Genomic DNA, 27,120 nt, shown 5'->3' with positions numbered 1-27,120 from the left:
TGGTTTCTACTAATGTCATTCAAGGTAATTAAGGCAAAGTAAATTGCTGTCAGTTCTCCTTACCTTTGTGGTATATCGTTTTACAAGTTTCCTAACAGTAACCAGCAATATTAGCAGTCTCAGAAGTTCAGTCACTCCAAACATAATTATTTGAATATTATGAACTGGATCCAAACGTAGTTGAACACAAGTCCCATTGATTTCAATGGGGCTAAGGCTGGATCCAACCTTATATGTAATACTGTTTTGGCAAAGCCAAACTAAGGATATGGAAGTATAGTACTTCATTGCATAGAAAATAACTGAAGTTGGATGTAGAATTGCTGCAAAACCAGATTTTTACAGTTTTGGACTTGTTTTCCATGAAGCTTAGTAAGGCATGAACCTCATGCTAAGCTTCTCCCAGAGTTTAATATTATGCCAAACCCATCAGATACCCCCACCCAAGAAAATACATCAGTTTGTGATTTTTAAAGGCAAGAGGTAAGGATGAGAATAGTTTCACTGCATTACAGAAAACGGAGTGGAGTACCTAGTTTTCTGCCATTCTCACCATTATTTCCTCAGTTAAGATGCCCTGTAAAACAGCAAAGGAGTTTTACTACCTCACATAAATGCTGTGGGGAGACACAGCTGATTCCACTTCCCTGCACCTTCAAGCAATACATTTGCCACCAACATGATAACATACTTTGTGAGCCCACTAAAATGTTGTATGTGAGGCAGTCCAAACTTCAGCCCTATCAATGAAACAAGATAACTACAGCCAATTCAGCATGAAAAAACAACAACCCCAAAGACATGCTTCCCTTTGGTCAGGTTAAGTCCACACTATTTCAGTTCTACCATGAGCTTTGCTGGCTTCATTCTAACTCTAAAGTTAGTGGAGGAGAATGCTACCTAGTTAACATCAATGCTAATAGTCTATAAGTGTATTTCAAATAAAAGGCAGACTGTAAACCCGAGCAGTGATTAAAGATGTACAACTGTCTTTTACTTTGCAACTTCTAAATCCTGTAAGCAAGAGCCCTTGTAGAAAGACTTTTGCTAGACAAAGTAAAGCTTGCAAACTCTGCTGCAGGAGTTGGAGTTTTGGTGAAAGGCAGAGTATTGTTTCCTGTGGCAAAAACCAATATATGGTAACAGATTCAAAAGTTGTAGAGGAAAAATACTTTTTAGAAGACCTGTTTATGAGCTCAGTCTGTGGCACTAGACCTTGGAAACTTAAGTTTAATCCATGACTGACAACTTGGTTCTATTTAGAAATAAACGCCGACAAGCATAGCATAACATTCCAGAATGAACTGAAACTTCCACCTTTGTTCTTTTGGAAGAGAGAGAGAGAGAGAGAGGGTTAAGATTTCTTTATTAGAAGTTCACATAGCCTGCTGGTGCCTATTTCCAACCGTTGGAACGTCTCTCGCACTGATCTCAGTCTGCTAAAAGTGCAGATAGAATTATAATTCTTCTGTAGTGCAATCCTTTAAAATCCCAGAGAGTAGTGCCTGATTTGTTTTTGAGAAAAAGTAGACATGTTTACCTAGTCTCAAAATGCCAGAGTCCAGCAGGCAAATGGCTACTGCACCGTCAACCTCTAGCTCTCACTCCAGATTACAAACATAGCTGCCCAGGAGTTCGAGTTTCCAGCACAGAAGATCGAAGTATGGCAACATTCTTCAGCAAAAGTGCAGGAGTTTGTTTACAACAAAAAGGGTAGTTGGCCAGTTTCACCTACCATCTGGAAGGTCCAGTATTAAGATCCATGTTATAATTTTGGCATATCAGTAAAAATGGGTTTGATAAACCCCTAAGCTTCAGTTCCTTCCTAGTGTAGTGAAGTAGAGCACCTTTGGATTAAAAAAATAACATTAATAAGCTCAACAAGTGGACTTCTCAGATTCCAATCTGAAGTTCCCTAATTACTCCATGGCTTTTGCCATCACAAAATATCAAGTCCACAGAGTAAATGTCAGTCTGTGGAATCTAAACTTTCAGCTGGTGGAGCATATTTTAACCGAAATGTACCTGCATGGAGAAGAAAAGATACAAGTCAGCAGCGTAAAACTTTTATACAGGCTACATTTCACAGGTCAGACACATGTTTCTTTATAGATAGGGAATTTAACAGTGGTCAGTCTCAAAGCCTCCTATCACAATGAAACAAAGCAACCCTTTCTTACTCCGTAAGACTATTTGGGCTCAGCATGCTGATTCCTGAACAACATTCCAGCACTCCTGTATCTTAGAACACCTAGGTTTGCTTCAGAAGGCTACTCCTCACCCTCAAGAGCACAAACAACTGGTAAAATGTGAGACCTATGGTGAACTCCACTCACATGTTCCGGTATGTCATCACTTTAAATTCTTGACCACTTTCAGATTTTCCTTTATCCACCCCCACATCCCAAACAGTGAAGCCTGACTATGTATTCCAAGAAGTCTACCAACTCCACCTTCAGCAAGCATGTTCCTAACCTTGTCGATTGAAATCCATTGGTGGCTGCTTGCAGTCTTGAGCTCGATGACCACTGGCTCCACAATTATAACAGGAGAGATTCCCGTTTTTTTTATGGCCTGCACCACTGTTGTTGCTCATCATCCCCTGTGCTTGATACACCCCTGTTGTACCGGCCATAAAGCTTTGCATTGGTGGCACTGCAAACGTCGACTGTCCGCTCATGACAGAGTCTGGTGTTATGCCACCATTGTAAGGAGAGTGAACCATAGGGAAAGCTGAACTGCTGTTGTACTGTTGTGTATTTATGTAGCCACTGCTGCACAGAGGGTTGAAGGGCAGAAATGGGAAAGTAAACACTGAAGGTCCTGAAAAGGGGTGCTGGAAGTAATTAGCATAACTGACCGTCATGCCACTTGAGCCACAGTTCCCGCTACAGCCACAAGAACTGCACACCATGCATCCAGGAGGCTGCTGCTGATGGTGGTGGTGGTGGTGATTTTGATTTGGTACTGGGATGCTCCCGGCTGAACCACTACTACTGCTATTGTAGAAATTGTTCTCGGCAGCTGATGACAGCGTGGGGCTAGAGCTGGGAGCGGGACAATTGGGTAGATTTGCCATGTTTGCAAATGATGTGGACTGGTGACTGCTCGAAGCAGCAGCGTTGCTATTTGCACAGAAGCTGCTGCTGGGCATTGGGGCTACTGGCATACTGCTCATTGCAGAAAAGGCCACTTTGGTATTGGCGGTATAGAGAGCAGTCCGGGGGTTTATTATTGCTGGGGACACACTAAATTGCATATTACTGGAGCAGGAAGACTGCCCCACAATGGTTGAATCAGCAGGGACCGAAGACGACACCAGGAGTTTGATGGGGGGCCTTGTCACATGGAAGACAGTGCTGGAGGTTACGGTGGCCGCAGTGCTTGCTTCCACTATAATTCCTGGCTGCTGGGTTGTTTTTACCATTCGGTCTAGGGTGGAAGCATGTACCATTTTGGTCCTTGGACCAAAGTTGATTGAAGGTGTAGAGGAGCCATTTTCAGAAACTCCAGACAGCACTTGCATGGGTTGATGGGAAGAAGTCGGCATCCCATCCACAACAGTATTTCCAAAACTCTTCTCCATTTTGATGTTGCTTCGAGGTGCCCCAGGTGAAAATTTTGTCCTGTCTTCTAAAGACAAAAGTGAGTGCATAGATGATGAAAGGAGCTTCATGTCTGTATTTCCTCGCTCTGATTTGTGCATAGAGTTTAGTATTCTAATTGGGGTGATGTGAGGGGAGCCTGCAGTCATCATCTGTCCTGGCAAGGGGTGGTGACTGGATGGACTGGGCCCAGCATCATTCTGCACCGGTAAAACCTGAGCGGTGGGTCTGGCTGAGCTGGAGTTGAAGTGATTCAGTATCATGACTGGCTTCTCCTTCTCTGGAGCTTCCAAGTGGAGGCCCTCTAAACCTACAAGATAAGACACATGTCAGATATGACCAGTCACCTCAATGAATCAGATGCTGCAACACAATGACACTGCTTTCCTTACGTCTCTCATTCTCCTCAGCGCTGTCTGAGCTCTCCTCCCGGGTCTGGATTCCCATGGGGCTAGAGGAGGAGCTAGAGTATTCTGAAGAGCTTCCTTCTCGGGGGGTTGTGGAGGTTGGCTGATCCACATCAACACGCAACTCTTGTGGGAACACAGTGGAGAAGGGAGGAATCAAGAAATGTGAATGGTATCATTAAGTCATCTTTAGACAAACAGAATCCATTATTTGACTCCAAGAACATTTGGATGATAGCCAACATTAGTCATGCTCAAGTATATCCATGGAAATCAATGGATTTAAGTAAGTTGAGTCCACTGATTTCCATGGGTCTACTCCTCTGAGTATGACTAATGTTGGGTATCACCCTTTGACTGAAAATGCAAAATAAAACGTTGTTTAGGGTGGACTGGTTCTAGAGCCACTGGCCTTCACCTAAACTGCACTGCTGTGCTGCAAGTCACAAGAACTACACAAGAAGAAGCTCAGATCTCTCCTGTGCAGGAAACACACTCATCTAAGCCTTGTAGCCTGTTTACCTGCTGTATGGTTGCCTCGAATGCTTTGGATAGGACCAATGTGAGTCGTAGGAGGAACTCTGGCCACCCCAGTGCTCAAAGAAGGGGATGGTGCTGGATTGAGGGTCCGTTTTTCAGACTTTTCCCTAGAATGAAAAGAGAAGTGGGGGAAGCAGTCAATTAAGATAAACTTGGATTTAAAAATGAATGGGAAGACTGGGTTGTATCCAGTTAACCTCTATGCAGAACACTCACTGAAATAAATGGACATGACTAAATGAGGTCTATTAACTTCAGTGGGTCTCCTCTGAGTCAGTGTTAACTGGATACAGCCCACTGGCATTTTCATATATGTCACTCAATGCACATGGATGGGGTATAAATGTAATAAAGCCATAATTCCAAGAGTACTGTTGTGTGCAGGCCCTGTTAATGGGCTTCCGTTAGGCTAAGTGCATAGCAAGGTTTTCATTTTCAAGCATTTCCTATTGGGAAAATTGAGAGGAAAAGGTCTTGTAAAAAACATGGCAGAGACGCCTTTTCTCCAATACCTACTTTTCCAACTCCAGCTGGGTCTTGAGCTTCTTCTTTGCTCCCATGGTGAGAGATTCAAATTTATTCAGATCTTCTTCAGTAAGGCTCAGAAACTTGTACAGGAAAAAAAGGAAGAGTTACTCTTATAATGTGCAACATATAGCATGTATAAAGGCAATGCTGTCAAACATGGTGTGCTTGACAGAGGCTTCATTATGAAACTAATGAAACTAGTTAACATATTTTAAAGCTATAAGGTAGACAATAAAGTTAAGTGTATATGAGGATACCTCTGTGTAAGTCTAGACCATGTGGTAAAGCTTTAGAGTTATTCACAAGGGTACTAAGATGTAATAAATGAGCAGCAAGTGAAGTATTTGGGCAGACTCGCCTCAAGCAAGGTGGGGAACCTATTGGCCTGGTGGGCCAAATCTTTATTTTCCCATCCCCACATGCCAACTAAGACAGGTGGGTGGGACCATCCACTTGTTATTCATCTGATGCCAGGTGATTGATAGGTGGCCTGTTCCACCCACCTGTCAGAGTTGGCTTGCTGGGAGGTCAGAAGATACTGCACAAAGCAGGATTGAACTTCCCACAGGGAGATAATCATCCTTTCTGCAGCTGCATCTCTACCTGCCCTGTTGGGCAGGTGGGTGTTTTGTTAAAACAGCCTGGCTGGCCAAATGAGGAGGCCCGGCAAGTCAAATTTGGCTAGCAGGACAGAGCTTCCCCACCCCTGCCATAGGTCATACAGCATAGCCTGGTGCACTATATAATCTGACATTTTTACAGTAGAAGGCTATTATACATCTCAACCTCCCCTGTGAATGCTATTTGGGATTTCTTCCTTCGCCATTTAAATAAAAGTAGAATGCAAGGGCATGTTCCTTGGCCACCAATGCAGACAAGAAACAGCGAGGAATATCAAGGGATTGTATCCCATGCTGTCTGTGTGTCAAAAGAATGGGCTTCCACTTGCACAACAGGACTTCACCCGTCTTCCCCTTTGCAACCCCCCCCCTCGGGAACACCCTCAAAATTTGCTCGAGGGTCAGGGGACTGCCCAGAGCAGATTTTGGCCTGCAGGGAAAAGAGAGGAAGGTGAAGTCCTGCTTGTGCGAGCGGAATCCCTTCACACAATATTGGATTCCTCTTCATGTATCTGGCTGCCAGCTGCCATGGACTAAGGCTGTAGGGAAAGATTAGAATTTAATAGCATCCGAGCAGAGAAATGAACAACGGTTTTAGCGACAGTGTTTTCTTTGCACAATCAGCTTTCCGATTTGATTCACTGAGAGTTGCTACTGAAGCACACCCTTGATCACTGGACTCTTTCTGGGAGGAGGGGCAGGATATAAATTAAACAAATAAATAAAATAATAAATAAAATTATGCCTATATTGTTTTGACAAGCTGCCTAACTACTGAGGTGACCTCAGTATCCAATTTTATGTAAAATTATTCAAAACCTATTTGTCAAATTGCACACTAAAAGCACGTGTCAAATTCAGAATGATAAAACCAGACTTTATTTTCAGGCTTGTTCTCTTTGATAATTATTCTAATAAAGCAGAGAAAAAATATCAGAATATACTATTCTTACATTCCATTTATATATTATTTATCTTTTATAAAGTGCCTAAACGTGCTAAACACTGTACACAGTTTAAAGACATGATGCATTATCAGAAGTCACAAATTAAAGCTCTAGATTTGAGCGAAGATTCCACCAGAGGGCACTCCAGTTGTTGTTGTTTTTTTTAAATATAGCATTTAAAATATTTGAGAAAAGTTGTGAATAAAGCTGTTATTAAAAGAGTGACATTCATCTGAACAAAACATGGCATCTCAACTCTTTCCCTGATCAAATGATGGATTTTGGTTTCTAGGAACAAAAGTCAGGATAGAGGGGTATCTGGATCTACATACATCAGCTTTTACAGATGAAAGAATTGAGCAAGAGGAGAAATACCTGCTGCCAAAAATGCACAAGGAAGTTTCTACATAAGCCACTAGATGAAGACATTTTGCATTAAGTGTTCACAGAGATATTAATAAGTATTATGTAAAAAAATACAGGGCAACTAATTACCACACATACACAAAAGCAGATTCATCCAAAATTGCTGAAGGAGCCATATCAGCAATTCTAACCATAAGCCTGTCCCAACATTTGCATTCCCTGTATATGCCACAGAATACATGCAAGAGCAAAAACCAACCTCCCCCCGCCCCATTTACCCAGCACTCTACCTTCTCCATTGTGAGCTGTTTGAAAACAGGATAGTACTTGTGCAAGCGCAGTTTCCGCAGCCAGTCTAAAATCCCATTTTGTTCCTGGGCCTGTGGGGTCTGAGGACTGGGAGTCATTAATACAGGTGAAGAGTTCTCCAATTGGGAGCGGCAAGTTAATGTGGATCCAGCCCCACCCGAGTGAGCACAGTGGGGGAGTGCAACCGGCGTAGCAGCTGGATGCTGCACATGATGCTGGAGACTGTTCTGTGAAGACTGGATACCAGCTACACCACAGATAGGTCTGCAAGTAGAGAAGGAGAAACTATTCTACTCATCAAACCAAGAACAGGAATTCTGTACATTCTCCAAGGAAACAAGGCACTGTTTCACCCTAGCGAGTGCCCCTCAGTCCACGAAGCAGTTTGACATCTTTCTGAAGTGTGAGCATAGTGGGAAGTCGGAGGACTGGGAGCAGAACAGAGAGGATATGTAGCTGCAATAAATCACTAACCATCCTGCACACTCGACACAACCCCTTGTCACAGAAACGCAGGGATTGGTTTTAGCTGTTTGTCATACGCCAATTCTACATTAACATTTATCGTCCCCAGAACAGTGCTTTGAGAATTTGTTCCCCTGGGACAATAGAAGTGGGAAATCTTACATCAGAACTGTAATTCAAGTGTGGATTTACAAAAGCAGCTTAACATTCTCTATGTTAAGTTCCTACTTTGTAGGACAACGTAACATCAGCTATGGCCAGTAACTAGCCAGAATACCAGATGTATTCTGCACAAACAATGAAGGGGCAAATATGTAAATTCAATTCCTATGTGACAGTGAAAAACATTCTCCATAATTATACAGGAATCTGAACAACATTCCATAGCTTCTCTATATCACGCATATGCTACATTCATCTCACCTTCCAGAAGCACCCAGCGTCGTACCTACTTTATAAAGGGAAGTGTTGCCTGGACCTAAAAAGAAGGAAATTGGTGTTTGGACAAGCACTGAGTGGAAAAACATCCATTCGCATGTTTGTTAATGGGGGTGAAGTGAATCTTTGAACTCACTTGAATTCTGAAATTGTTGGGAGCGAGATGAAGTGCTGAAAAATTTCTTGACGTGGTCATTTTTCCAGACATGGGAAGGTAACGATGCCAAATACCTGAAAAATGATTTCAGGAGTATAATTTTTTTTTTATTTGCATCACAAAGATCGAAACTGCAGTTTTTAACTATAGTGACAAATGAAAATTTTAGCACACAAAGAGCTACTTCACACATTATAGAAGTATCAGGTACACAAACTGAAGAGGTACCTCCAGATAATCACTGTAGTAGTTTCTCTCTCTCTCTCTCTCTCTTTTACAATGGGTTGTATTCAACTAAGTCCTATTCAGAGCAGACCCATTAAAATTAATGGGCCCTAGTAAATCATGTCTATTAATTTCAATGGGTTTACTCTGAGGACTAGCACTGAATACCACCCAATGTGTATATATGACACAAGGAGTCCTGAATTCACAGAGCATGAACAAGTAGTCAACAAGAAGAATATGACTCTCTCTTGTTACAAAGAGCGTATCACAGAGGCAAACACCCACTAATTTCTGTAATGTGAAGTGGGTCATATCACTGTTAATAATGCAATGAGCTAAACAACATGAATCAGATCCGAATTTGAATGGACTTGAGCTCACACACACTCAATGTACCGCTTTTCATTTATAAATCTCAAAAGTGGCTGACAACCTCCATAAAAACCATTAAGACTAATAAATAACAGTGAAACATCCAAATAATCATAAAATGTAATTTCAGCAACTACAGCAGTCAGAACCAAAGAAAACTCAGTATCAGCAGTCAGGAAACACCCAGAGAAACAAAAGGTCTTGAACTGTTTGTGAAAGCCCCTCACTGCCAGTGCTCTCCTGATCTCCATAGGAGCTCATTTCACGAAGTGGGTGCTACCACAGAAAAGGCCCTCTTCCTCCTCCAAACCCCAGGCAACCAACCTTCAGCATGTCACGGTACAGGCAGAAGAGCCTCATCTGAAGACTGCCCAGAATTGGGCAGACTATATTGGAAAAAGCAGTATTGGGCAGAACCTGGTCCCAAACAGTTTAGGGCTTTATAGGTAAGAACCGACACCTTACACTTGTACAAGCACACCAGAAAAGAACTGTGAACAATTACAATTTCAGTAGAGGATGTTATAGCATTTTCTAGTATTAGCTTGCTCTCACATAAGAAACCATGGTTGTTTGGAAAAGTAACTGTTTTAAAGTAACAGAAAGTCCCACGTGCTGTCTATACGCAAGAATGGGGAGAGTTCTAATTGGGAAAATGTTTCTATTGAATTCACATTTTTAATAACACAGTTTTGATTGTTTACTACAGGATCATGAAACTTAAATTCTGAAGGCAGTATCTGTAGATGATCTGCAGATGGTGAGAAAAATAAGCGAACTTCAACAATCCAGACCAAATCAAGACATCTGGCAAGTCAGTTGGTATGTGCTTTGCTGGAACCTTTGGCCGAATTACAATCTCAATGGTCCCATGACGGTGGCTTCATTTTATAGTGATCAGGGACATGTGAAAACCATTAATATGAAAAATGCACTACAGCTTTGGAGCCGCAAAGTTGTACTGAATCCAGTTTTTTAAAAAAGAATCTGGACTCCAGCTCTTATATAAAGTAGCAATCACTGTATGGATATGCCAGTTAATCCAGCAAAGATGGACTAATTAAAATTGATCCTAAAAGCTCAGAAACGTCCTGCCCTTTATAGGTACTTGCAAGCTCATAGCAGTAGTGATCTAAGTCATTTCTACCGTTATATCACTCATGTGAACAAAATTTCAAACTTTAGACAAAACAACCAAAATGTTAACCCACTACTTGGTCTGGCTACGAGAGGCACACATTTCCTGTCTCAGCTGGGGAACTTACTTCTGCAGTTCTGCCAATCCTAGCAAAAGTGAAGAAAGACGTCCCTAAAGTCTAAGATTTTGTTTTCAACATAAAACCGAGTACTAAACACTATGGTTTTAGAAACCTGATTGGGATCCTTAGGCTACAGCCTACTAGAGGAACTAATTTATCTACCAAGCCTGGTTTATCTTTCTTAAGGGGTCAAATAATGTTCAGGCCTAGCTAGGATCTAAAAGTGTGTAGCTAAGCCTTTAGCTCATTTCAGCTGAATCTCCACAAACAATAAACTTGTCCTTCTGTAATTAAAGTTTGATTCCTTCTTTCTACATTCAATCTTGCTTTTTAGGAAACTCAGCACCATTATTTTCTGCCAAAATTATTCCCCTCTCTTTTCACTCTAACCCTGAGAAATCCCTCCCTACATTACCTTCCCGTCCTTTCCCAGATCCAGCACAAACTCCTCATCTTGCCCTTCAAAGCCGCACATGGCATTGTCCCCCCCCCCCCATCTTCTCGCTCTTATATCCCAATGTACTCTTTCCTGTGACTTTCACTTGTTTGGTTCCATCACAGCCATACAAAAGTCTCCTGCTCCCGGAAATAACTCCACCTGTCTTCCTTGCTGCTCCTTATGCCTGCAACTACCTTCCAAAATGCTTCCATGTGACCATACTTGTTTCAAATCCCTCCTCAAACCTCACCTTTACTGGGAAGCCTTTAGAACAACTCCTTGGTCTCAATACCTTATTGTAATTTAGTCAGAATTTGTGCAATTGAAATACTGGCATGCTTATCCTTGCCACCATTGTTTTTCTATGTCTGTTTTTATACTGTAAGCTCATTAAGAATAAAGACCAGTCAAACTTGTTCTTTGCACAGTGCTTTGAATATAGATGGTGCTATCAAAATAAGCAAACTGGTATTCTGCAACTCCGAGGAGCCAAAGGGGCCCAGATACCACACAAGGGGCCAACAGAAACCCCTACTGGATGAAACTGCTTGACAGACACAAGGATATGTAGCAGCAATTCAGGGCACAGCCACTTTCAGTGCTGCTGCTGCCAAGTCATACTAGATATGCCATCCTAGGTTTCAAGCAGGATTATTCAATGCTAAGGAAATGCTAACACATCAAATGAGAATCAAACTAACAGTAAACTTAAATACCAATAAATCAGAAAAACATTCACAGATCAACATGCAGACAACTGCGGGAGGAAGAGAATTCTTAACAGCAAGTACATGACCAAAATAAGTTTTGATTTGGTATAGTTTCCCACTTCTAGAGAAAGATTTCAAAGCATACCTAAGGTCCGATTCCAGGTCCATGTGATTTCTTTCTAAGTAAAATGAATCTGGGCCAGGTAGGCAAGGAATGAATTTCTCCAAATTTTCTTCTGGGTACATTTGACCTAACTAAGAGAGAAGACATTAAATTTTAATACAACAATTGAAAGTGAGGAAAAAATAAGCTTATTAAAATTTACACAATTTATTTAAAAGCAGGGTCCTGCAGATGGCCACTGTCTGAATCGTATCTATTCTAGAATGTACTTCAGGATGCTTCTGAAATATTGTTTATATGACAAGATGAGACACCTTATTCTTTTTACCTTTGAAATGAATTCAGTCACTTCAGCAGAAGACTTTGTTACCAGTGTCATTGAAGAATCAGACCAGAAGACCTTTGGGAATGAGGAAGAAGATTTGAGTTACAAAGCTGGAACTGGGTTTGCTAGGATGAAGGACCAGTGTCTTTAGAATGAATGAAAAAGGGCTTCTAGGCCATCATGAGCAGGCTGTATTTCTATCTACATTTGTGTTCCAAAGATAACTGTCCCTTTCTTTTCCCAAGGGTCTCTGGAGTCCTCTGCTACACCGCTGAAACTAACACTGTACTACCACAGAATGAAACATTTTTTTTCTCTCCCATTGTTGCACAGATTGGATGTTTTCTGACTTGAGTATATTTATTTACTTCCACCTTGAATATTACAACTCTGAGTGCACTTCAAATGCCATCCTTCAGACAGGTAGCATTCCTTATGTAATACAGGAGTCAAGTTAGAGAACTACATCATATTAAAAGAAGAACACAAAACCATGTACGCATGTTCTATAGTCAACTCCTATAATTACTGTACATAAGCTGTGGATACACTTTGTTTCCTTAGGAAAGCAAAAAAAGGAACCTAAGTTATACTGTGCCTCTTTAATCAGTAAAATACTACCAAAGGAGAACTCCATATTGATAACGCAGACAACAATCACACCCACTTGCAGTGCAGGTTGTTAGTGATGCTGTCACATGGGAAATACGACACACGGCAACCTCTGCAAAGCAGTTGCCTATCAAGAAACAAGATGGGCATCTGACCTATGATCTGTAACAGGATTTAACAAGCCAACACTGTCAGTATTCCCTTTCCTGTATTTTCAACAAACTTACTCAAACGTATGTTTTTAAACATGTTTTGTTTTAATATGTTTTAAAGTCAGTTTTTAAGATGTTTTAGAGTGTTTTAGTGTTATGTCTGTTGCCCTGGGCTCCTTCTGGAAGAAGAGCGGGATATAAATTAATTAATTAAATATATAAATACATGTTTATTAACACGAGCTAGACGTTCATTAGGTTGATGGCTGACTGCTTTCACTCATCTATGTGTTAATTGTTAATGCACCAGAGTTTATCCAGCACTTAAAACTTTGTATACTTTAGTCTAGGATATAGAGGCATCTGAGAATTATGGGGAAATACTGCCTTATTGGGAGGGGAAGAAGATTAGAGTAGTCTTTCCACATGACACTAGTATCAATGACAACCAAACACACACAATTTTTCAGCCCTGAGGATGCTGCCAAAAGTACTGGTGAGAGGAACGTGTTTCAAAATACATTACGTAATTGAGGAATTTCCTCTTCCCAGCACTTGTGCCACCAAAACCAAGAAATGAAGAGCGGACAGCTTCAAGGCTTTGTTGATCTCTCTCTCCTCTCTCTCCCTCTCCCTCTCCCTCTCTCTCCCTCTCTCTCTCTCTCACACACACACACACACACACACAAACACACACACACGGTAAAAGGTACAAGGTGAGGAACTAACAATGTTCTTGAGGTTATACACCCCATCAGCTTTCAGAACTATAGCAGGATGGTTCTATTAGATTACATCTTGCTTGCCTTTCCAGACACTGGAAAGTGAAAGAGTACCAAAGAGATCTGCTCAGAACTCATACATAGAGGATGGGATGCAAAACTCCATTAAATAAATATATTTGACTTTTCAGTACTGTTTACTGTTACCTTGCATTTTGACTTATTACACACATTTCTTGGTCCCAGAACCGTTCTGCTGACAGTTTTCTGCAGTTCCCACTGAAATTCTAGCACAACATTCTTGCATTGTTCATGCAGAATTCTGGGCAGAGAAGTTTATACATGCAACTCTCTTGCGCCTTTTGCAAGTCTGTCATGAGGCCACTAACAAAACAGCACAGTTTTGTTAGCAAGCTGGAGGGGAAAAGTTGTGGGAAACGGCAGAAACGTTTGGATGGAAGACGCTGTTTCTGCACTGGATCGTCTACAATGAGGGAATTTACTTTTCCTATTCTACGCAGGCGGAGCTAAAATACACAGGGACATTTTACTGTTGTGGCTGATAAAACAGATTATACTGTGCATTTAAAAAATAAAATTTCATGCTAGCTAGACAACACCTTTAAACACATGTCCAATTCCCTCTATGACTGTATGGCTCACCTCCAGTTAGGACACAGTTTGGATATATTGTTTGGTTTCATATATTATGACAGAATATATGATAAATTATGAAGAACTTTACCTAATGCTCCAGAAATAGTTTTGGTGTCAACAGTAGCAAATGTCTTGACTGAAAAAGTGAAAGTGTCCTCAAGACTCTGGAATACTAAGAGTTCCAAGTGCCCCAAAGGACTGACCCTTTCATACCTCTTTTAAATTTAAAAGTGCTCTCTCATTGCAAATCCCTGAAACTTACCTCAAAGGAATATTCAATGTTCCTGTCATTCTTCTTGTGCAATAATCCTTTTAGTTCCACTTTTTCAACACTCACTGTTGGAAAACAAAATGAACAAGATCTGTTACATGCTCCAAGCAACCAAAGCATTAATGCACAACATTATTTCTCTTCTCTCAATCCGAGGTGCAGGTTCACACCTAATCCTGGGTATTGATAATAGCAATTGTAGCATAAGCCCTGTATTTCTATGGTAAATTATATCAAGTATCCTCTAGTGTTCTTTGTTGGATATCAAACCCAACATGACCAAAAGTCTTAGCTAATTAGGAGGAAAGTTTCAGAGTAACAGTAACATCTTTGGGGAGTACAAGCCTACACCACATCCGATTTCAAATTATCTTGACCCCAAAGTACCAATACCCTAAACGTTCACTTAGTACTAGCATTTTTCTTCCGCTTAGGCTGAACTTAGCAATGCGGGCATTCCTGTGGAGAGCTTACAATTCTAAATCACATAAAGTGGAAGGAAGAGGATGAAGCGAGGGAAAAGTTTGCTAAAGAGAGGGAAGGAAGGGGGGGATCATTTTACAAATTTCTTTGAATTCTACAACACAAAAAATAATTGGCTCTTTCTCTGCAAAGAAAATGAAAGAATGCAAATGCTGATTCTAAAATATTTTTATTTATTACATTTGCACACTGGCCTTCCTCCAAGGAGCTTGAGGCCACAGTAGAGGCATTCTGATTTTATCCTCACACCAACCCTGTGAGGTAGCATAAGTAAGGGCAGTGTGGTGCACCTCGAGTCCTTTAGCACCGTTCTCTCTGGGTAAGGTCAATCACCCACAACTTCTGCCTGTGTACCCCACCCCGGGAGCTTGTCTGATCATGACAGAACTCCTCCTTCAGCCTCTCACTTCTCTTGTTTATTATGTGAAGCTCTCAATCAATGTCCCATTTCCTGTGTCTCCTTGCTCAAAAGGAGATCTTGCTCCAGGCTGTTGTGGAGTTTTTGTAGCAAAATTATCTCCTGCCTTCCCAGATTAACAGAAAAAGAGCCGACAGGCCTCCTATCAGGATGAATCCACTCTCCACTCTGCCCAGCCCTGTTTTCTCTGCCTTCATCAAGAACCCCATTCTGCATCAGGGAACCTAAGGAAGTTAGGGTGCCTCCCGAGCACCCACAAATAGGTTTGGTTCAGGATGGTGACTGGCTCAACGTCATCCAGTGAGAATCGTGGCTGAATGGGAACTTCGACTCCCATATCCCTTTAGGCAACCATTCCACATTTGTTTCACTGTTGCTTTCAACTTTTGCCTTTTCTCCTTCCAGCAGCTCTTTCCCACCAAACACTGATGAAGGCCCTTCACATAACCTTTAGAACTTTCCCATCTCTAGCAGCATAGATCTGTAGTAAGCTATACTTGTGGTGACTACAGGAGCATTTGTGGCAGCTATAATTGTAATTCCAAATGTGGAAGTGTTTATAGGACACAGTACAATCATGTTTTTGTGACTGTTCCTTATGATTGTGAAGAAAAAAGGTTTCACCAGGGATGGAGGTTATTTGGGGAACGGGCACAGCTCAGTGGTAGAGCATCTGCCCTGCAGGCATAAGGACCCAGGTTCAACCCCTGGCATCTCCAGGTAGGGTCAGGAGAGAAATCTCCTTGAATCCTGGAGAGCCACTCCCAGTCAGTGTAGACAATACTGAGTGTGATGGATCAATGGTCAGTATGAGGCACCTTTCTATGTTCCTTCCTATACTAGAGAACAAGACCACCCACATTTTTTTTTACAATAGCTAATCCTTTGCCACCCAACTAAACCTCTTACTGGCCCTCTGCAACTAGGGTCTGTGTACACTGAACCTCTAGACATATTGGCACCTTAAAGGTTATCCTTTTTTTTGATGGCATTAAGTTTTTTGTAGTCTTCCACTGAGTAAGATGAGGTTGATTCAAAACCCTGAAAACTTAGGCTATCATAAATCTGTTAGTCTTTACAACGCCACAAGGCATTATGGGAAAAGTTCTTTCCCAAGGTTCCTGTGTCTCTTGGATTCGTTGCCCTTTCCTCTAGGATATTTGCTTTTTGTTATCACTGAGTAGAAATGCACTGATCAGGTGAAGAGCCATGCATACACTAAATGGCAGCTGAGGATTTTCAAAAGCCAAGATGGCAGATCCCATTGGACTGAGCTTCAACCAGGGTATTTCTACATTTGTCTAAGCACTGGTAGTCACCCTTTTTGACAGCTGCTGCATGCCAGAAAACACAAACACGTGCTCCCATTTTCAACTCCAAAGATGCTTATCGATCAAGCTTGAGATGATCTGGCTTTTCTTTTTGAATTCTGTGACTGAAACAGGCCAAGGCCTTTTCCAGAACTCATATTCTGTGCTTCCTGAAATTAAGGCTGGCCAGAGATGAAGGCCTTGGGCGTGGAAGAGACTTTATATGGAGATGTGGTTAATGGAAGAATGACTAGGCAGCAAGGAGCAACTTAAGTGCTTAATCTTCCAAAAGACTTATGTAGTAAAGCTGCAAAAAGGCGCCACCAACTAATATTTGTTGCATTTAAGAGGGCCAAAACAAAACTGCACAAAAGATGTCAGATTCTTCTTTGGGGAAACCTTCAAAAGTTGAGATCAGGTGGCCTCTCTTAATAAAGTTACTCGTGGACAGAGGCATGTTAACACACCATTTGCCAGCTGGCATAGAGCCACATTTGTGAGTAACTTGAAGCACAAATGGCAGAATTCTAAGCTTGCTTTATAAGCCACCACACACAGTACTGGCATCGAAAACAGAATGGAAAAGAGTTCCAAACAGACTTTCCAAAAAGGAAACACCACTCATAATGGATTGTTCCTTTTAAACAAGGACATAACAGCATTTGAAGAACTACACAGCCACTTCAAGCCCTGACTGTAAGCAGCTCTTACTCATGGGTAAGCTTTACAACTGAGGCACATTTAGACCACCATTTTTTAAAAAGCAAGGTAGGCAATAAGGCACAACCCCAAATAGGTGCTTACTCAAAGGTTTCTAACATATGCAAAATACTCAACTCTGAAACAAAAGTTAGTCAGTTTACTGCACTTTCTAAAAACACAAGCATTCTTAGCTTCCTAGTGAACATGCCAGCAGGCAAAGTCAACAAGAACATGTTTAAAAATAGCAACGTCTGTATAATGGCAGCGTTCATATGTAACCCTAAACCACAACGTTTGGTTTAGTCAACCATACTGTGCAGGTGTACCTACAGCCAGAGCACTCCCACTTTACTCCTGCCTTCATTCAAGTGGGTGAGCAGGAAAAGCTTTGTGTGATGCCCAAACCTGGGACCGAGGTTTGTTTTATCCTAACAAACCTTGATCCCAGACTCGGACGTCCTACTAGGCTTTCCCTGCCACGGTTTGCTCACCCACTCACACAACTAGAAGGAGTAAAGTGAGAGTGCTCAGGCGGAATGGACTAGCACACAACTCACATACAGTATGGCTTACTAAGCCAAACTTCATGACTTAGCACTACTGGCAAATGCAACCAGTGAATAAAGGTAACTTTGAAAAAAATATTTAAGCATTTTTCCAAACCACAACCCCCTTCTCTCCCTCCCCACCACCCCAAATTCACAATTTCTCCGTACATGGTGAATACCAGTTTAAAATAAAAGAGATGAAGTTTCATTTTTCCTCTGTCTGGTCCATATACACAGAGCATCATGCATTCATAAGAACATAAGAACATAAGAAGAGCCTGCTGGATCAGGCCAGTGGCCCATCTAGTCCAGCATCCTGTTCTCACAGTGGCCTACCAGGTGCCTGGGGGAAGCCCGCAAGCAGGACCCGAGTGCAAGAACACTCTCCCCTCCTGAGGCTTCCGGCAACTGGTTTTCAGAAGCATGCTGCCTCTGACTAGGGTGGCAGAGCACAGCCATCATGGCTAGTAGCCATTGATAGCCCTGTCCTCCATGAATTTGTCTAATCTTCTTTTAAAGCCGTCCAAGCTGGTGGCCATTACTGCATCTTGTGGGAGCAAATTCCATAGTTTAACTATGCGCTGAGTCAAGAAGTACTTCCTTTTGTCTGTCCTGAATCTTCCAACATTCAGCTTCTTTGAATGTCCACGAGTTCTAGTATTATGAGAGAGGGAGAAGAACTTTTCTCTATCCACTTTCTCAATGCCATGCATAATTTTATACACTTCTATCATGTCTCCTCTGACCCGCCTTTTCTCTAAACTAAAAAGCCCCAAATGCTGCAACCTTTCCTCGTAAGGGAGTCGCTCCATCCCCTTGATTTTATTCAATGAATAAAATGAAAACTCAGCTATGCTGGTAGCACTGTTTAATATTTTTAGTGTTATTTTTCAGTACTTTGTACCACAAGTGTCTGTGTTCCTCTGAAACCTAATCAGAGACTGAACGAATAGGGATTCACATACACTCTTAAGCACATGGCCAGTCACTGTGTTTATCGAGTGGTTATTCCACTGTGAAGCAGGTATCTGAACACTTTGCCACAGACGGACACAGAGATGCGGCATGCTACCACCTATGGGGAGCGAGTGCCTTCTTCCGACCTTGTGTGCCATGATGCTGAGGGAATTGCCTGGGAACAACAATTAAAGCAGCCACCCACATATCCAAGGGTCATATAGGAACATAGGGAACTGCCTTATACTGAATCAGATCATTGGTCCACCTAGTTCAGTATTGTCTGCACTGACTGGCAGCGGCTTCTCCAAGGTTTCAGGTAAGCGTCTCTCCCAGCCCCACCTGGAGATGCCCGGGGCGGAACCTGGGACCTTCTGCATGCAAAGCAGATGCTCACCACTGAGCTACGGCCCTTCCCCAAAAGGCCTCAAAATGAAAAAGTTGAAGGATTCAGCAACTCATTGCTAGTGTCTGATGCCTTTCAGTAAAAATGATCCTAGAATTCAGAGCACAGATTATTTATAAAAAATGTATTTAATAGATGTGTTAACTACATTCAGAAAGAAACCACCCCAATGTTCTATAGAGCTTGTGTCATTGCAAGCTTAGGAATGTAGTGGACACTATATTCTTGGGCCATCAACAAGGGTTCTTTACAGAAGCACTCCATTTGTCCTCCTTTACCCGCAGCCCCATTTATAATTGTTCAGTTGAGCTTCCCATCTCATGACCTACTCTGTTCTAAATCATTAAATATTAAGATGACATAGAAACCTTTAGACTTAAACTTTACTCCATTTAATGCTCAGCACGAGACATAAGGTTCTCCTGACACACATTAACTTGTTCTCCAAACAGCCCGACCACAGTAGAAGCAGAGGCCGTTCTGTCTCCTTGGGGATACTGGACAGCTGTTTGGACTCCCAGCTCCCATCAGCCCCAGCCAATGTGAGCATGATGCGAGCTGGAGTCTAGCAAGCAGCTAGAGGGCCACAGGTTCCCCATTCCTGCTTTAGTATTTTGCTGTATCTGAAAGCAAAGGCAATGCTTTAGCAGCTGGGAGGTGGAAAGTAAGAAGATTGTCATACTGCCAGATTGTTCTAGGATCCTAGAAGTAAGACACATGGTTTTATTAGCATTTCAAAGAACTGCTTGTGGTGCTTAGCCTTATCCTGTGCTTGTGTGTTGGGGGGGGGAGAGAGAGAGGGAGTGTGCAGGGCTGGGCACAGGATAACTTAAGACCTCAAAAGATAAGACAGGCGAAAGAGAAAAGATTCATTGGGTTGCAAAAGTGTATGAACAACAATTAGTGCACCTCTCTCCAAAAAAGAGAGAGAAGAGACAAGGAAAAGGCAGAGACAGCAGTTATGGGAGCTCACAGCTTATGAGGAAGGAATTACGCAAGATGCGGTATGCATAGACAAGTACTACCTGACAGGATAGGATAGCAGAATAAGAGAGGGGGACTGAGCACTAGCTTCAAGTCATTCGTAGGCAGTGCCTGTTCAGTGATCCAGCTGAATTATCTGAACCCAATCAATTATGCATGAGCATGTTTTCCCACTGTATGATCACCTAAACCACATTCAGTTTTAAAAACTGAATTGAGCTCTTTGGATCATACATGTGACTCACTTGCTTTAGCTTCAGAAGCCAGAGTGTTAACACAATAACTTGAGCCGAAAATGTGGAATCATAGCTACCCCTTATACAGGCAACCCGGACATACATTTTATATATCTGAAAGATACTGTGTATGTCTGTGCACAAACCGTATGTGGTTATTGCTCCTTCAGGAGCCCTTCAGAATCTGACAGACCTTTCCCTGAGCAGGGCTGGTGCCAGAGGGGGGCCAGGTTGGGCTTTGGCCTAGGGCCCCTGCAGCCCAAAGGCACCTCTGAAGGGCCCCTCCTTAGGGTGGGAGGGTGGTGCTCCCGTGACAGCATCAGCTCCTGATCCTGCTGCAGATAGCAGAAAGGGAGTTCCCAGGCACCATCCCTTATGGAGCTTCCTTATGGGGCTGATGCCCCCATTGCCATTTTGGATGATGACAGGCATGTGTGCAGAGCGCACACATCATTCACAAGGATGGGAGAGGTAGGTGGGATGCACAGGTGGGCTTATTAATCTCACGCCATCTGTATGGGGGGTTGGGCCACAGTACTGCAGGCCCAGGGCAGGCTGGTGCCCAAGGGCCCAGTCATGCCTGGCACCGTCCCTGTGGCTCAGTATTTGTGTACTGTGCACTATGGAGAAGAGAAATCCTAATGGTTCTGGCTCTTAAGGTGTCTGGATACAAAGACAGGCCCGAAGATTACAACTGGTTGGAAACAGGAAGCCCAGAGTAAAGTAAAAAACAAGATTTTTAAAATTACAGAATAAGAACCAGGTTGACATCACCCTTTCTCATTACAAAGGAACAGAGGCAGTCCTGGTCACTTATACTTAATGAGTTGCTTCAACCAAATCCTATAAGAATGCAGAAAGACATTTATGATGAGTTGGCTCTTAGTCTATTCTGTTGCAAAAACTGTCCTTATATGAAACCCTGTAGCAACAGCAAGTCCTACTAGCCCTCAGGTGCTGTGTTTACACAACAAGTTAAACCATAGTTAATATTTAATTATGGTTTAACATGAACAAGCAGCATGCTGGTATATGCTGCTCGGAAGCTCCCAGTTCACTCCTCCTCCACTCACGGCGGGAGCAACAAACCACGAGCCTTGGCTTGCCATGTCATCCAAACCGAAGTTCATGGTTTGGTCCCCACACCACCCCAAACAAATCATGAGCGGAAAGCCAAGAATAAGCTGTGGCTACTGCTTGTTGTTTGGTTGGAGAGGAACCAGCCATGAACTTGGGTTCAGATGACACAACAAAGTCTTATGGTTTGTTGCTCCTGGCATGACACAGCCAGGAGTGGGGGAGAAGCAAAGCAGGTAGTTTTGAGCAATGTACACCAGCAAGATGTTCATGTGCATTAACTAGTAGTTAAACATTAACTATGGTTTAACATGATGTGCAATCCAGGTCACTATTCCACTTTTTTCTTTCAGTCTGTTGTGCATTTTTTTAGATCTGCTTTTGTTTGACATTACAGACCTCCTTACCGCTAAACGTTTGTGCAAAATCTGTTGCAAAGCTCACTTACTACACTACCTTTCTCCTATAAACAAATTGAAACCACACTTAAAGACTGCTGAATGCTGTAAGAAGCATGATGTCCTTGCTCAGAAGGCTTACAATCTAAATAAATGCAGTCGACAACTTGCCCTCCTAGTCGACAACTCAAACTTAGTGACTAAAGCTACTGCCAATTTTGCAATAGCGGCCCAAAAATTGAGAGAGTCCTTTGTTTTAGAGATGATGGCCAGGACAAAACCAATGCAAGATGTCCTGATTCAAGATATGTCTTTTTAAAATGTTTGTTTGTATTTTGCACATGGCCTATGGCTAAGCTTGCAATAAAGTTTATACTCTTTAAAATAAATGCAGTGCAAACTGGTTGCTTTACACCAGCGAACACCAGCGATTCCCAACGTGGGCAGTAGCACCCCCCTGGGTGGCGTTACAGCCTTTCGGGGGGGAGTTGACGTGACTACAAACTTTAGGGGGGCATTTGGGTTCATTAGGGGGGCATTGACATTTGGCGGTCTGATGCGACAGTTGAAGCATCTAAGTTTAATTTTATTTAATACACAAATCATTAATTTTTAAACTGTTTTGTTCCCAGTTAGAATGTATTTAATAGTCTCAATTCATGGAAATAACACTATAAATACTGTGTGCTCTTTAGTAAAGAAATTCTGAACAGCGGCCAGTGTCATACCAAGGAATGTGGATATTAGCCACGCCCCGGCACTAGGTAATGTTCCAATGCTGTCTTGAAGGATGTTGGAACCAATCACGAGAGTGTTTGATAAGCTGGGTGTATTGGTGGAGGGCGCATTCTTCCAACGGATGAGTGCCGTGTGCAAACGGGTGACACAGACAGTCAGTTATTCACTGGTTTTCTTCAGGAATGGGACACACTCGCTACCCGTTGTTTCTGTGATGTTTAAATGAACTTGTTTAACGAAACAATGCCGGTAAACTGAATGAGTTTGTTGTTAAGTAACACAGTGTATTCTATTGGTTCATACTGTGTGGACTTAATTAGTTTTTGCTTATGTATGTATATTAATAAATCATATAAGAATTCAATGTGTAATCTAAGTGCAATAAAAAGGCATGATAAAAACGAGCAGTAATCATTGAAAATACATTTTATGCATTACTCATATTTTAAAAGAAGAATAGGAAGCATTGGCATATACTTAATCTGAGGGGGGCGTTGGGCACAAAAAGATTTTGCAAAGGGGCGTTGGGTTGAAAAAGGTTGGGTAACGCTGCTTTACACTATCATTCAAGGAAGGGAACCTAGTAATATAAGTCAGCAAGAGAATGTCTACAGTAGCTAGTGAAAGGCAAGCATGGGAGAGTTGCCATTTAACAATTACTTGTAGATATAAAGGCCTTTCCCAGTTTTACAGGAGGGGTAGGGAACTTTTTTCAGTCCAAAGGCCACATGCCCTCAGTGGGAAGCTTGCAGGTGCCACATGCCAATAATAGGTAGGACCAGAGGCAACGTAGCCAACTCCTACCTTGGTACAGTAGAACACCTTCTAGCCATCCATGAGCTAGAGGTTTCTATACATCTGTCTGTCCTTTATCCAGGCAAGAGGCACTACCACAGTTCAAGGAAACGTTCTTGTTGTTATTATGTGCCTTCAAGTCGACTACGACTTATGGTGACCCTATGAATCAGTGACCTCCAAGAGCATCTGTCATGAACCACCGTTCAGATCTTCTAAGTTCAGGTCTGTGGCTTCGTTTATGGAATCAATCCATCTCTTGTTTGGCCTTCCTCTTTTTCTACTCCCTTCTGTTCTTCCCAGCATTATTGTCTTTTCTAGTGAATCATGTCTTCTCATGATGTGTCCAAAGTATGATGACCTCAGTTTCATCATTTTAGCTTCTAGTGATAGTTCTGGTTTAATTTGTTCTAACACCCAATTATTGGTCTTTTTCGCAGTCCACAGTATCCTCAAAGCTCTCCTCCAACACCACATTTCAAATGAGTTTATTTTTCTCTTATCCGCTTTTTTCACTGTCCGACTTTCACATCCGTACATATAGATCGGGAATACCATGGTCTGAATGATCCTGACTTTGGTGTTCAGTGATACATCTTTGCATTTGAGGACCTTTTCTAGTTCTCTCACAGCTACCCTCCCCAGTCCTAGCCTTCTTCTGATTTCTTGACTATTGTCTCCATTTTGGTTAAGGACTCAGGAAGTGTGCAGAGGGCAGTGAGGCTCACTGATTGGGGAAGAGTCCCAAGGGCCATGTCCCAGGCCAGAGATTTCCTGCTCCTGTTTTACAGAATAGTAGTACTCACAGCAGCAGCATATGAAGTGCTTATTTATTGGTTGTGTGCCTTACTTTCAAATCATAGTGCTAATATTTTTTTATGTTTCTGGCCGGTTCTGCAAATTGGTTCCTTTTGTTTTCAGACTGTGAATAACTCTCATGTGTCTCCAAAAACAGGATCTAGATTAAATGAAAAACTTGTGCTCACATCCTCTCCTTCTTAGAAAAAAAATGAAATCAAAACAAAGTATGAATTCAATGGCCAGAGGAGTAGTGAAGTCAGCATTTTAGTTAACCACAAAGCCCATCTTAACAAGTATTCCAGAAGTTTATTAGTATATTAAGGGTTATGAGAAAAAAACCTGCTATTTAAAAGGGGAATGACTCATCTCTGGGACAGGAAACTAAAAACCAGAGGAATATTATTTTTGCACAAAACGGCTGAATACAACATACCATGTTCAGATGATAAAAGTTAAAAGACATGATGTTTCTTAAAGTTCTCTGGATCACAGTGCTATGTCTTGAGTTAACAATGAAAATACACTTTCCCACTTTCCAGGAGACTTTTAAAAAAAAACAAATGAATAAACTTGTGAAAAATAAACAAGCTGTATTATTGGCTCCAAAAACTGCCATAGAACAACTTGTTATCATATTACTCCTTCTAATTCTTGCTTTATAATCGACTGCACACCCGAGCTATGAAATGTGTGCAGAAAGATGAAGGTGGAGTAAAGAGGTGTCAAAGGATCTCCAGCAAGAGAAGTTCATACTGCAGGTTTAAGCAAATCTCCTGGATTTCTTGGCAATCCTGATGCTAGTTGAAAAACAAAGATTTCAGCCTTCAAGGTTGCATAAGAAGTGCACACCCTTCTCTGGAAAAGTGTGGTCATCAGTAGTTCAAAGGTCAGTTCACAACCTACAAGTTAAATATAAACTTTCCAAATATAGAAAATCTATACTTGGTCAAAGGCAGCTCATTTTGGGAAGAAAGGAGACATGAACTAACAACCTGAACTCCTGAGGTTGGCAATGCCAAGATGAACATCCGCACATTTTGAGAGTTTTGAAGCTTGGGAACAGATCCTTGGAGCCAGAAAGCTGTGGACAGAAAAGATTAAAGCTAACTGTGCAAATAATCTGGGGGTTTTTGCCACAGAAATAACTGCTGAGTGAAGCCTTTGAAGTACAATATGCAAGGGTCACTCTCCAACTGTAATAGAAAGTTACTCTCTGTAAGGGAAAACTGGATTGCTCCAAACACAGAATCTCTAGAGGTGTAGCCCAACCGAACTTTCATCACACAAAATTAAAACAAGCTGTAAGGTATTGGATGCAAATCACAGCACATGGATATAAATCTATGTTGCAGCCACATGTGCTGTATGTATACATTTGGTCACCCCATCTCTTAAGGGCTGGAAAAGTTACATAAAAGAGCAACTAAAAATTATCAAAAGGCAGGAACTGTATGGCCCTTTTTATTTTAGAAAAACTGGGAATGCTAGGGTGGAGGACATGACAGAGTTTGTTCAATTATGAACGGGGTAGAGAAAAACTCCTCTGATAGCAAACGAGCTCTAATCCAACATTCATTCTGATCTGCTAGTTTTCTATGTATGCAAACGGGTTCATACTGGTATGCAGTCTCTTTTCCTGAAATGATGTGGTACAGCCAAAGAACAGTTCTACCATGTAATTATTGCCAGAATGGACAAGGCCTGATCTGTAGATTTCAGTGCTGCACAACGTAGCCACCGCTACTACCTTAAAGGGCTTTGAAAAAGGAATGGACAAATTTGGGGGAAATAGGTCTATTAATGTTAAAACTGAGTTTCTGCAGTATTGCAGGAAATAAACAGCCACTTATCAGAATTCATGATCTGAGTAGCTGCAGAGCATTCAGGTTGGCAGGCATTAATTAATATGCAACCACATGGGATGATACCTGGGAACATGTCAGTGGGACTACAATATAGTATCCGCAGCTGCTTGGACAGCGTTCTTCGGAGAACTGTCTGGGGATTAGACACCCCAGCCAGGAAATCAGATGGCAGTGTGGAAAAGCTCTATGCAGGGTAACATTTGTGGCTAAATAGATGCAGCCTTAATGTAATTCAGACATCCAATGGTAAAGAAACCAAAAAATTAAGATTATGAGGAAGAAGAGAGTACTTTTCTGCATTCTGAGTGTCTAGTATTTATTTAGGTGTTTAGGGGGATGTTTAGTTAAGTGGAATAGAATATAACTTTATTGCCAACTTAGCCATAAGCCATGTGCAAAGTACAAACAAACATTTAGAATTAGATAACATAGCATAAGTCAGGTTGTCTTGTATATGGAATATACAAGATTCAGTCATACTTTAGAATTCAATTGATATATCCAAAGTTAAAACATCTTGTGTAGGGATTGGCATAACGGCCAATTTTGTTACGAAGGATTTTCTTAGTTTTTGAGCTGCCACTGCAAAATTGGCAGTAGCGATAGTCACTAAATTAAAATCATCAGATAAAAACATATTTACCATCTCACTGTCGGAGCTATGTCTTAAAAAGTTGAGGAAAGGGGATAAAATTTTTTGTCTAGGATCAGCATAAAGTGGACAGTGGAGCAAAGAGTGAGCAATCTCTTCAATGGCCTTACATCCATAGATACATTGACGCTGGGCCATTGGTATACTACAAAATCGCCCTTCAAGGTAGGCCGTAGGCATAACTTGAAAACGGAGAGCTGAAAAAGCTCTTCTGATGGGGGCTCTATCTATGGCTACTAAATAATTTGACATATAGTGATTGAGTTTAAAACAGGGGTACCATCTTGAGAAGGGGGCCGTCACTATGGATGCTCGATCTTGTGCTGCATCATAATCAAAGATCCAATTACGGAGAGCGATGTTACTTAGTTCCATCAGTTTGGAAGGGGAAAGATCATACTTAGAAAGTATTGCTTGCCGTTCTGCGGGCCCTCTAGCTGACTGCATTTGTTCTTGCCAGCATTGCTTAGCGAGAGTGGTATCGTCCATATTAATGA

At 41.8% G+C, this 27,120-nt stretch overlaps 1 protein-coding gene across 1 annotated transcript in view; it reads right to left on the bottom strand.

The window, feature by feature from the left end:
• Positions 1-1,349: 1,349 nt before the first annotated feature.
• ZCCHC14 (zinc finger CCHC-type containing 14) overlaps positions 1,350-27,120 on the bottom strand; it is a 40,080-nt gene continuing 14,309 nt past the window's right edge. Inside the window, exons 3-13 of the mRNA XM_061594521.1 lie at positions 14,245-14,318; positions 11,843-11,914; positions 11,536-11,645; positions 8,362-8,456; positions 8,211-8,265; positions 7,304-7,586; positions 5,069-5,160; positions 4,535-4,659; positions 3,998-4,138; positions 2,476-3,915; positions 1,350-2,025 (exon numbers count right to left, since the gene is read on the bottom strand). Of these exons, the coding sequence (XP_061450505.1) occupies positions 1,970-2,025; positions 2,476-3,915; positions 3,998-4,138; positions 4,535-4,659; positions 5,069-5,160; positions 7,304-7,586; positions 8,211-8,265; positions 8,362-8,456; positions 11,536-11,645; positions 11,843-11,914; positions 14,245-14,318 (2,543 nt within the window). The 3' untranslated portion in view covers positions 1,350-1,969. The remainder of the gene's footprint in view (positions 2,026-2,475; positions 3,916-3,997; positions 4,139-4,534; positions 4,660-5,068; positions 5,161-7,303; positions 7,587-8,210; positions 8,266-8,361; positions 8,457-11,535; positions 11,646-11,842; positions 11,915-14,244; positions 14,319-27,120) is intronic.

This window comes from Rhineura floridana, chromosome 13, assembly GCF_030035675.1.
Source record: "Rhineura floridana isolate rRhiFlo1 chromosome 13, rRhiFlo1.hap2, whole genome shotgun sequence".
In the NCBI taxonomy this organism is placed as follows: domain Eukaryota; kingdom Metazoa; phylum Chordata; class Lepidosauria; order Squamata; family Rhineuridae; genus Rhineura; species Rhineura floridana.
Note: the sequence above shows the minus strand (reverse complement) of the source record. Positions and strands in the feature narration are given on the sequence as shown.